Source organism: Azolla caroliniana, unplaced genomic scaffold (genome assembly GCF_043228905.1).
Source record: "Azolla caroliniana isolate FFs.n. ecotype wild unplaced genomic scaffold, voAzoCaro1.0.p SCAF_2, whole genome shotgun sequence".
Classification (NCBI taxonomy): domain Eukaryota; kingdom Viridiplantae; phylum Streptophyta; class Polypodiopsida; order Salviniales; family Salviniaceae; genus Azolla; species Azolla caroliniana.
Genome location: NW_028230437.1, coordinates 3,272,973 through 3,284,151, shown reverse-complemented (window position 1 = coordinate 3,284,151; position 11,179 = coordinate 3,272,973). Strand labels below are relative to the sequence as shown.

Below are 11,179 nucleotides of genomic sequence, written 5' to 3'. Positions count from 1 at the left end.
GAAGCAATCATTGAGTACTTGCAATCTTTGTAAAACGTAGTGCTAGTGTGAGTTGAGGGAAAATATTTTAAGATCTCTATTTTTTAATCAAAAATCGGAAAACCAAGCAAAGATCTAAGTAAATTTCTTATTTTTGCCAAAGATGTAAAGGGTATATGTATGTATGTATGTATGTATGTATGTATGTATGTATGTATGTATGTATATGTATATATTATATGTTCATGAAATGCTTTCCATTGCTCATCTAATGAATTTACCCAAGCACAAAGGCATCCCATATGCACCAATTATGATAAAGATTGCAACACCATGTATGATTCTGAGGGCAAATTTCAACCAAGCAAGCAAATACCCACATAGATGAGGACATGGTTGCATATCTTGCTGTTACACCCATGGTAATCAAAGGAAAAAACAAATATCCTCCATGGTTAAGCATTAATGGGATATGTGTTGACATTCACTTGGACCATTATGTAAGAGAACACATTCCATTTGAGATAAATCACACTTGTAAACATGTCACTAAAGGAACCTTGCCACCATCAAACTTTGACATAAATGCTTTCTTTCTCATTAAATGTATATAGAATTGCCCATTTGCATCCAAAAAATAAACAACTATAACAATTTGAAGGCCAAGATATGCCATGCAAATGTCTGTGAATGCTAAGGCCAGAAATAAATAACTCCTCAAATGGATAACAGATAGATTCAATCAAGAAAAGATGAATAATGAAGAAATATCTGGGAACAACTCAACCTTAACATTTGATATGAAAAAACAATATCATGTGCATTTTAAATCTCATGTGAAATGGTTTTTCTAATTGACTTTACGCTAAAATATGTTAATCCCAATTTAAATATTCAAGCTTACGGTAGCATGTAGGCATATGGACAACAACTATGCATACAAAAAGTAGGCGATATGTGTTTACACAAAATTCTTATGTTGTTGGATCATTTAAACAACCATCACCACCACCACAACAACAAACCCTTTGCACTATGGTACCATTCATGAGTCTATTCTCTTGTTGAGCTACGAAGGTAATTTGTAAACCCTCCAACCTCTCTTTTCACCTCCCTAGACCAACCTATCAAAGTGCTTTTCCTCCATTCTCCGTTTCCTCGCTTACCTTTTCATAGGGTTTCTAAGTGCTTGACTTCTTGCAAATTATGTGATGGCGAAGAGGCCCTCGATCAACCTTTATTGTGTCAGCTTAGAATTGCATGCAATGATTCTCATGCATAAAAACTTAACCCACATTTGTTTTGCTCTCACACTCCTTTGCTTTACCATTGAGGGTGAGGAGTCGTCAAATTGTTTGATGAGTGTTCCTAGACCTTCTTTCCCCTAGGGCCCCTTGCATTCCTAGTGCCCACTAACAACATTGGCCACATCTCTTGGGTAACTCTACATGGGCTCTACACCATTGCTATTCATGTGTAAACTCTACAGAACATGACACATCAATCATCAATTTGGAATATATGCATTATGCGTAAATTCCATGATAGCATGTGTGATGTATACGATCATCAAAGGATTTGATAACACGAGAGGAAGAGACACGAAAGATGACATTAAAAAGAAAAGGGGGGAGAAGGAATAGGAGAGTATCTAGAGATTATCGAAAAGTTTCGCTTGAATTTATGAATATAACTCTGACAGTTTGTGAAATCAACAATTGCGGCTATAATTACATTTTTCCGATGTAGGTCCCGCGCATTGGCCCATCTTGGGCACCTCTCTCCTAAAGTATGATTCTTGGTCGAGATGTTAAAAGTGTGTGTGAAACACGTGGGGATGTTTCCTAGTAGGTCTCTCGATTGCAAATTAAACAAATTTACAAAAAAAACGTGGGCGTTAGGTAGGCAAGAAACTGTAGGTTTTTGTATAATTTGGTTTCTTTTTTAAAGTCATGAAAAGTCAATAGAGAGAGAGAGAGAGAGAGAGATAAGATGGAGAGAGAGAGAGAGGGGAAGATGAAGATTTGAGGGAAGACTTAGTCAAGGTCAAGAAAGAGAGAGAGAGAAAGTCAAGGAAAGAACAAATGGAAAATCAAAGAAAGGAAAAAAGCAAAAAAAGTCATAAAAACAAAAGAGGAAAGAAAAACATGGGCTGCTTTTTCTTCTCCGTCCAAATTTGTTTGTTTTCTTTTTCTTTTTAATCACTTTCTGTCGCGCTTAAATAGAAAGAATCATCCAGAGAAAGGAAAAGAGAAATTGTCTCTCATCTCTCAAATCCAAAGCATTTCTCTAATTCACTAATCACCTCTTAAATCACCTCTTAATCACCCACTAATCTCTTCTCTATTACTTCACCCTTCCCTCTTCACCCCCTAATCACTCTCACTAATCCCTTCCTTTTAAACCCATTTCTAATCCACCTTAATCTCCCCCAAAAACCAGAATATTAATGGAGTTAGACTTGTTTCTACAGACAGCATCTCCTCAAAACAAATCCATTAATGATCACATTGATAGTTTCGAGATTTCTCACCACTATAATCATGGTGCTTATCAAGAGTATAATATAATCACTGCACCGCTTATAGATACGATCGATGATTCAGTCACAGCGTCTGGCAAGATTATTGGCAATATCAACAGATCCAGTGATTCAATCACCAAAGAAATCCAAGAGGCAATTATACATTCCTAATTGATCTATTAAATTGATTGATGGATCGAAAGCTCCGATCTAATGAATGATTTTTTATTTTCAATTTCAGCTAAAGAGCAATCTAGCGAGAGTCACTGAAGAGAACAACAAATTGAAGAAGGATATATCTAATATCCGCACTAGCTATAACAAATTGGAATCATGTCTTATTAACAATCCTCACTTGCTAGAATCCAAGGTAAAATCTCTCTATTTCTTTACCCTAGAAATGTTTTCTGTTATTGGGATCTAGTTTTTGCAATTAGGGTTTTCGTTTCTATTAAATTTGTAATGGGCTGATTTGATTAGTTAGTTGGTCGGATAATCTGTTAGGAAGGGCAGTTGGCATTGCCTAGTTTGTTTCTTTGTTGGCTAGCTACCTAGCTGGTAAACATTGGATGATTAGTTAATCGGGTAATTAGTGAGCTAATTAGTGAGCTAGTTAGATAATTAGCTATAGAACTACTAAACTTAGCTAGTTGGCCAAGTAATTAGTGAGATAGGCAGTGAGCTAGTTAGATAATTAGCTATAGAACTACTAAACTTAGCTAGTTGGCCAAGTAATTAGTTTGCTAGCTGGTAAACCTTGGTTAGTTAAGCTAATTAGCAAGTTAGCTGGCTAGCTCTAGGGAATTAGTTAGTAAGTTAGCTAGCATATATATTGGTTAGTTAGTTAGCTAATTCATTAGTTAGGTCCTTGGTAAACATTGTGACATAGTTAGTTCTCTAAATCAATCAAATTAGCCAACCCTAAATCCCTCTTGGCATTGCCAATATTGAACCTTTAGATAGAGGTTGGAGTGATGGGTGTACCATGGTAAATAACAAACCAAATATTATGCCAAAGAAAATGTGTATGTAACAAAGTGCATCTTTTATAATATGATTAATTGCTAGCATCTTTTATAATATGATTAATTGCTAGCATCTTTTATAATATGATTAACTACTAGCTGGTGCTCACATCCCGAAAAATAACAAAATGAAAATGTTCCCAGGTTCTTTCGCTACCTTCTGGACCAACAACTCATTACGGAAAACATGAGGCACACCACTTAGATGTAATGGATACGATGGCTTGTCACGTCAAGACCGAACCCGTTGACCAAGCGAAACGTGTCCTAGGGGGAGGACAAATGGAGGTCGCCATGCCGAGCATGTGTGAAACCAAGAGAGCGAGGAAACATCATGAACTACGGTTAGAAAGGAATCACGAGTCGCATGGACGTGACAACAAGAAACGTTGGAAATCGTCCCCTCAACTCTTAGAATCCGTGCATGAGGAGGCATGCATCAACCTTACTTCTAGCTCACCCCTTGATAGTATTAGCTCTTCTCTAGAGCATGAAACTAGTGTGGAAGCCGATCACCACGCAGACTCGTCACTTCATGTCAAAGATAATCAAACAAGCGCTACCATCGCCAAGTCCCCATTGAATGAAACAACGCTACGAAAAGCACGTGTTTCCATTCGAGTGCGCTCGGAAGCCCCCATGGTAATTCTAAAACATCATCACTCTCCCATCATATAGAGATATAAATTTATCATTATCATCTAACGTAGTTACCACATTCTCGTTGATATCATTGTTGACACCATTGACAACATCTTCAAATAAAAAAAGAGATTCAATGCATGCATTCGCTCATTATAAATGTATGTGCGCTAATATAAAATTGAAGGGTTTTACCCATTATGTGTGTGTTTTTAGCCATTCATGTATTACTCTAAGTGGGAAACCTCAATGTGAGGTAACGACATTCCACATATAAATATACAAAAATTCAATTGACAAAAGCACTCAAGATAGAGTTGAAATATTTGTAGAGGAATTTCTGACTCGTCATGTCTTAACAGTTAAGCGATGGATGCCAATGGAGAAAGTATGGACAAAAAATATGTAAAGGAAATCCAAATCCACGTGCCTATTATAGATGCAACATGGCCTCAAATTGCCCAGTGCGAAAGCATGTAAGTGTGATAGTTTTCATTGTTTTAATCCATAAATGTATTTTCACCTCACATATATTTTCTACAAAAAATGTAAAATGAAAGTCTATAATGTGTTTATCTCACATATGTTTCCTATAGGTGCAAAGGAGCGAGGAAGACAAGGACATTCTTATTGTAACCTATGAGGGAACTCATAATCATGAGCTATCACTAGCAGCATCAATGATGGCATCAACAACATCGGCTGCTGCATCAATGCTCTCAACAGGTAGTACTTCGAGTGTGAATATAACAGAAGCCATGAATAACGGGGGACAATTCATATTCCCCTCAATGACATGTGATCCTAGCCTCATCCCTAATGCAAACCAAGTTGTGGCAACTATCTCCTCATCAACTCCACTACCCACGGTAACCATGGACTTCACATCCTTACCACATCTCTATCCCTTATTACCACAAATAGCCAATACTACCAAATCCACACCCCTTTCAACTACCACCTCAAACATGGTCACAAGCAATAGTGTCCCCTCCGAGAAAGTTAACAACAAATTGCCAAAACATACCTCGAATCCAAATATGACTTCAGCCCATGTGTCATCATCATCTAATTGTGGCGTCGTGAATGAGCCACATGCTCATTACAATAACATTGAGAGCATCACAACGGCCATCACTGCTAATCCGAGTTTGATAACCTCTGCTTTAGCTGCGGCCATCACATCAATCCTTGCGAAACATCATTCTAGTGCTTAAAATAATGGTTTGCACGTGGGACATCCAAATTCTTTTAGTTTGAACAAAATTCTTTTATGAGGAACAAAAATTGAGAATCAAAGTGGTTATTCAATAACCTTCGCATTTGGAGGGTTATACCAATATTATTATTTTTATAAAGGAACGATATATGGAGGTGGGTCAAGCACCTCACAACAAAAGGAATGCCTCCTCAAGACCATAATGCATAATGATATATGAGATGTAATGGCGTTTCCTTGAACAAATGAACTTTGAATTATTGGCATTATCTTTATCTTAAAAATAAGTTCATACCACCACTAAATGAAAGTCTCATCATCCAACGTTTTCGATGCCCTCACACTAGAGATGGAATATGATTGATATCATGAAACAGTAACAAGAGTATCTATCTACAATCTCTTTTCATATGGAAGGAAGATACGTAGTGTGACTCCATCCTCTCCAAATTTTGAACTGTAATTTTTATTCTAGTCACATACAGTATACCAAAGAGATCCTCTTTATCTACACATTTTATTATATAACCATTTCTTTCTCATCTAATCTTTAAATGTGCATAGCCAAGTAGAACGAAGCAAATGGTGCCCATCTACATGATTCTAGTTGCCAAAATGTGGATATTAGACTTCTTGTATTTTCTATCCCATGGTCTACTTTTATATTTTCTTGACTTTATTTGTCACACATTCAAAGATATTGGTATTGTATTGTGTCTCCATGTGCATGCATTGCCACCATAATTGCATGACGCTTTCATTACGATGTGATACCCAAGCCTTGAATTTTTGAAAAAGTCAAAGCAGTAAAACACATGTTGACAAACAGTACAATGAATCAATGGCAGAACATAACATGTAATTTACGTAAATAAGGTCAAACCAATAATGAATATATTATGGTCGGAATCCACGTGACCAAAGTTATAACTACTCATCAGCGTTTGTTTAATGCTTGCTACATATCTTGCCCATGTTTTATGACTATTATCTACCTCTTGTTTGACCTTTCAAAACTATAGCTTGAGAAAATTGAAAAGTTATTCAATCAATTTGGTCTGCTCTTTTAGAGTGTGTATCCAAATATCATACTCTCAACATAATGTGTTATATGTATGCCTATGTATCCAAACAACAAAAAGGTCAAAAAGATAACGATTAAAGTGTAGTCGAAAACATATGTTTACAAATAACAACAAAATACAACGTGACCACATAAATATCGTCTTGTCACCTAATTATGACTACACATCGTTTGACAATTCTTGAGTATATATTGACAAATTTGAAAAGAGATATTGAATGAGTGAGACCTACTCTACAAGAGTACACATGTGCAAATATCTATATGGAATATATGTAATGTGTTATGTATGCCTGCTTACCTACCTAAATTACAAAAATGTCAAAAAGATGAAATGATTAAATTGTGGCCGGAAATAATGTGACCTCAACTATGATTGATTACATCTTTAAATTGTGGTCGGTAATAATGTGACCTCAGCTATGATTTTTCTTCATGCGTCGCCAATTTTTAAAGACTACATATCTCACCAGCTATCTATGACTACATATCTAAGTTTCAATTGGACCTTCCTAAAGTGTATATTGAGAAACTTCAAAAGATATTCAATCAATTAGACCTCCACTACTACAAAGTAAGTTGTGGGTGGCTTCTAGATGTGGGGCCTTCCAAAAGATCAAACCAAATCAATGTTTGCCTCAGGTTTTTACCTCGATTCTTAGAGCTTTGAATTATGTAAAACCCATTATATTCTCTTCTTATAAGAGGTGATATACCTTTTTTTATATACATTAGAACATATTTTCTTACATTGGAGTTCAAATTTTACAAGAATTAGGTAGGTTTGGAACCATAAATAAAGCTTTGAATTTTTGTTATGTTTCGATGTTCGAAGACCAAAAAGAAAAGGTCCCCAAACATCCGAAACAAAACACCTGAACAAATCTTCAAAAGGAAGTTTTCTGCGCACATCGCAATCACAAAAAAAAGCCAAAACAATCTTCAAAAGGAAATGCTTTGATTCACATTGCTGTTGTGGAAAGAGGCCAAGAACTTGCGAAGCAAATATACTACTCCCAAGAAATTTTCTTCTACTCACATAACACCCAGTTCTTCCAGCTCCTTTCTCACCCGAGAAAAGTACGACTCATCTGGCTACAAAGTCATTCAAAGCAAAGGGCAGACAGGTGTCACTTTTCAACATATGTACATGGCTCCACAGTACCACTCAAATCCTTCTATATAACATGATGGAAAACATCAAAAACTTCAATATTGATTAGACACTCACATAGCCATGGTTGCTTGAGCCCCCATTCATGTGTGTCTTATGATGAACCGTGGCCCAACTACAAAGTGTAAACAAATTTGAGTAAGAAATATGGAGTGGGGAGGGGGGGGACTACTATTCCCAAAATGTAATCATTTATCAGGATACTCTTAAGTTACACAAATTTACCAGAATGCTGTTGATTAATACAAATTATACAACTACATAGAGGTAATATGACTGTTGTCAAAGTCTAGGTGGTTCTCTGGTAAGAATATCCATCAATTAGGGGTGTTTTTGCTGATGCATATGTCAACAATGTAACTCTTTTTTCCAAATAAACCGACTCTTGGAAGCTTACGTGACCACATTGGCTTGACCCGTTGTCATCGACATTCCCACACGGAAAAGAAGCCTCCGATCCCATGCTTTCTTCAATAGCTCACACACTTCTTCTCCATCTTTGTTCTTTGGAAGATATGCAATCCGTATAGTGCCATTGAACGGTTTCCCAGGATTCGGGTGTTCGGGGCCCTATCCATGTAATATTTTGCTTAGCAAATTCTTTTAAGCCTCAACAGCTAGCTCATATATAAATATATATATATATACATATATATAATCCTTACTTGAATACCACTTGGAAACTTGTATATTATCTTGATGATGTCTGTATTCGGGTATCCATCCAAACCATGTCTAGCTTCGGGACTTCCATATGCGATGTGCCGTATGCACATCTGTCCCGGTGGCTGGGTACCCGTTATTGTTCCATATATCGTTAGACATTCTGGGCACGATGGTCGATACTTAAACCATGATTCGATGCATTCATGGTGGAATGGATGATTGCATTTCACGAGTGTCACAGACTTCTTTTCACTAAGACAACTCAAGCATATCGAACAACCTTCATCTGCAGACGGACTTTCATAGTCCATGATGTGGTCTTGGATGTAAAATAGTGCATCATCAGCAACAGAACATGATGATGAACTAGCCATATCATCTCCTACCAGTAACGATGCAGGTGACATAATAACATTATGAGATGCGGTGGCTTCTGCTTTGGAATCCCCATTGATTTGAGGCAATTGACTACTACCTTTTTCCATATATGAAGATCGACGCACATTTCGAGAAAATTTCGTCTTTGAATTCACTTGGAAAGCCTCTGTTTCAAATTCTATCACATATGCCTGTCTGTAAATCACACAATATAGACCCGCTTTTGCATCTTCTTTCCATTCAGTTCGGCTTGCTTTGCTTTCTTTCCATGCATCCTCGATTTGATTAGCTAGGTCAGCATTGTATGCATGCCAATGGTTTTTCTCACTGTCAAACCAAAGCCATGAGACACTTGTCCCATCTCTTGATATCTCACGTTTCACAGATCGACAACGGCCAGTGGCGAGATTTATCTGCAGCATAATGACCATGAAATGAAATGCAAATGAGTTTACTATGTTTTCACCATTCAGTAACTATTCAATTTCTTAGCAAACCATTCAAATTCCAAAATAATTTCTTAAACCCCTATGACATGACTTAAACAAACTTGAGCCAGGTTTCATATTGTAACAATCCAAGAGTGAAATTCTAGACAGGAGATATTCGCATCGGTCTATACCAACGATTCACCAAGATATGTTTCTTTTACCTTTTCTAATAGCTCTTCCGAAGCACTAGCCGAAGCATCATATTAGATTAAAAAGGATTACCATGAAGTGCATCAAAAAGAGAATCTCTAAACAGTGATCCCTTGAGTAAGGAATCATATCTTGTATAAGGTTTGATTCTCAGGAAGCAATGGACTTGAATACTTGTATGTGTTCATAGTGAAAGTAATCTCAAAGTCTACAAATGAAGAATTACAGACATGTCACAAACATATAACACTTCAAAGGAAATATAACATTCAGTTACTGTTTTCCTTACAATAAAATACAGGAAAAATCATGTGATTCTTTCGCTATTGCATAACAACCTAAAACAGAAGAAAGATAATCCATCTGAAACAATAGGATAAATTCACTCACTTTGAGACAATATGGCCTATACCAACAAAAAAAATATCCATCTCAAAGCATTGCCAACAAAAAAATAGCATCCATCTGAAAGCATTACAGTTTAAAACAAACAAACACATAAATAAATACTATGATCGATTTTAACAAACTATAACCTAGAACAGAAAGTTGATTTGTTTTCAGGAATGAATGCAAGAAGAAGATCCATATTGCTTAAACCAACAAACAGAGGATCCATGTTAAAGGTGTATAGCCTAAACAAACAATAAATGGATCCTCCATCTGAAACAACTATATCTAAAACAATACGCAAGAAACAGACATTACAACCCTGCGCACAAAATCTTTATACAGTATTGTGGAAATTTCTGTATCTAGAGTGGGCTCTGCAGCCCAGCCCAACGTATTAAAACAGGTGATCGAGGTTTTAAAAAAAACATTGGTTTTGGAGGCATTTGCAAAATTTCCTTCTGACCAAATAAAGGCAATTCAGAACGCCTTTGTGAGGTGATAGTAACTGTGTGTGAATGTCTATATACATATGGAAGAGAGTTGCAGCACACGAGAGAGAGAGAAAGGGTTGGGGATTTGCCTGGCGATGTTCCACAGTCTCGAACCGAACCGTGTAAGCCGAGGGTCCGATGTGAAAGTCAATGGAGGGTTTCTTGGATCGGAACGCATCTTCGATCGTGGAAGAAACAGAGGGTGGGTAAGCACACCATGTCAGGTGATCTCCACACCACTCCCATTGCACAACCCCTCCACCTCTACCTCTACCTGCACCTGCACCTGCATCTCCACCTCCACCTTCATCTATCTTCTTCTTCTCCTCTTGATTCTTCTGGCCTGAGGAAGAGGAAGAGGAAGAAGGTTGGCTGAGCTCGAATGCCATCTCTCTGTGTCTGTGGCTCTGTCCCTGAAGAACAGAGCATTGAAGCGAAGCTTTATGTAAAGGACCACAATCCGGTTACTCGGTTCGGTTCGAGCCCATAAACCGTTTACCCATGGCTTACCGGTTCCGTTTGAGCCGATTTGTTCGCACATAAATTGAGTGCCTTCTGGACATAGGACAGATACATAATATACCCCTGCTCTCCTCTTGTCTGTCAATGATGCCCCATGTGCGTCCACACAACACGTTCATAGAGTACGTATGGAATGGCCTAGCGAGCTAGCCAGCCCGCCCAACCACCTGCATGCATTGACTCGTAGACAAATGCTTGGCACCATATTATCTGATGATCGAACGATCGATCTGATAATGGCTCATGATGCGTTCTTCTACTACCTACCAGTTGCTTTAGCACGTACGCCACATTGTCTGAAGGTGTTACGAAGTCCTTAATGGCAACATCAACTATCCACAGTATATGTGCATAGAAGCAACCGAATTAGGGTGAACACATGTTTCTTAATATCTAGCTTCAATGATTGATGAGTTTCCAATGGCTAGTGTTGTTTAAACC

General features: G+C 37.5%; 2 protein-coding genes across 5 annotated transcripts; one reads left to right on the top strand and one right to left on the bottom strand.

Annotated features, from left to right (window-relative positions):
* Window positions 1-2,241: 2,241 nt before the first annotated feature.
* Window positions 2,242-5,658, top strand: LOC147867106 (uncharacterized). The gene is made up of 5 exons (XM_087314865.1): window positions 2,242-2,656; window positions 2,745-2,873; window positions 3,673-4,170; window positions 4,533-4,646; window positions 4,767-5,658. Exons 1-5 carry the CDS (start codon window positions 2,429-2,431, stop codon window positions 5,385-5,387), a joined length of 1,590 nt encoding a protein of 529 aa, XP_087170991.1. The 5' UTR covers window positions 2,242-2,428; the 3' UTR covers window positions 5,388-5,658.
* A 1,486-nt stretch (window positions 5,659-7,144) lies between these two features.
* LOC147867105 (uncharacterized) lies at window positions 7,145-10,619 on the bottom strand. Of its 4 annotated transcripts, none has more exons than XM_087314863.1 (5): window positions 10,306-10,619; window positions 8,313-9,104; window positions 8,045-8,217; window positions 7,705-7,762; window positions 7,145-7,568 (listed from the first exon to the last, which is right to left on the bottom strand). In XM_087314863.1, exons 1-5 carry the CDS (start codon window positions 10,603-10,605, stop codon window positions 7,509-7,511), a joined length of 1,383 nt encoding a protein of 460 aa, XP_087170989.1. In that variant the 5' UTR covers window positions 10,606-10,619; the 3' UTR covers window positions 7,145-7,508. The 4 variants fall into 4 exon arrangements, 2 of the variants coding, with proteins under 2 accessions (XP_087170989.1, XP_087170990.1); XR_015529309.1 differs by having other exon boundaries at window positions 7,518-7,568; window positions 7,873-8,217; XR_015529310.1 differs by having other exon boundaries at window positions 7,518-7,564; window positions 7,873-8,217.
* Window positions 10,620-11,179: the final 560 nt, after the last annotated feature.

Coding starts and splice junctions, on each gene's coding strand:
- LOC147867106 (XM_087314865.1), top strand. CDS start 2,429: ATGGAGTTAGACTTGTTTCTACAGACAGCATCTCCTCAAAACAAATCC. Junction 4,171..4,532: donor TGCGCTCGGAAGCCCCCATG/GTAATTCTAAAA, acceptor ATGTCTTAACAG/TTAAGCGATGGATGCCAATG. Junction 4,647..4,766: donor ATTGCCCAGTGCGAAAGCAT/GTAAGTGTGATA, acceptor TGTTTCCTATAG/GTGCAAAGGAGCGAGGAAGA.
- LOC147867105 (XM_087314863.1), bottom strand. CDS start 10,605: ATGGCATTCGAGCTCAGCCAACCTTCTTCCTCTTCCTCTTCCTCAGGC. Junction 9,105..10,305: donor AGACTGTGGAACATCGCCAG/GCAAATCCCCAA, acceptor ATTATGCTGCAG/ATAAATCTCGCCACTGGCCG. Junction 8,218..8,312: donor AGTTTCCAAGTGGTATTCAA/GTAAGGATTATA, acceptor TTACATGGATAG/GGCCCCGAACACCCGAATCC.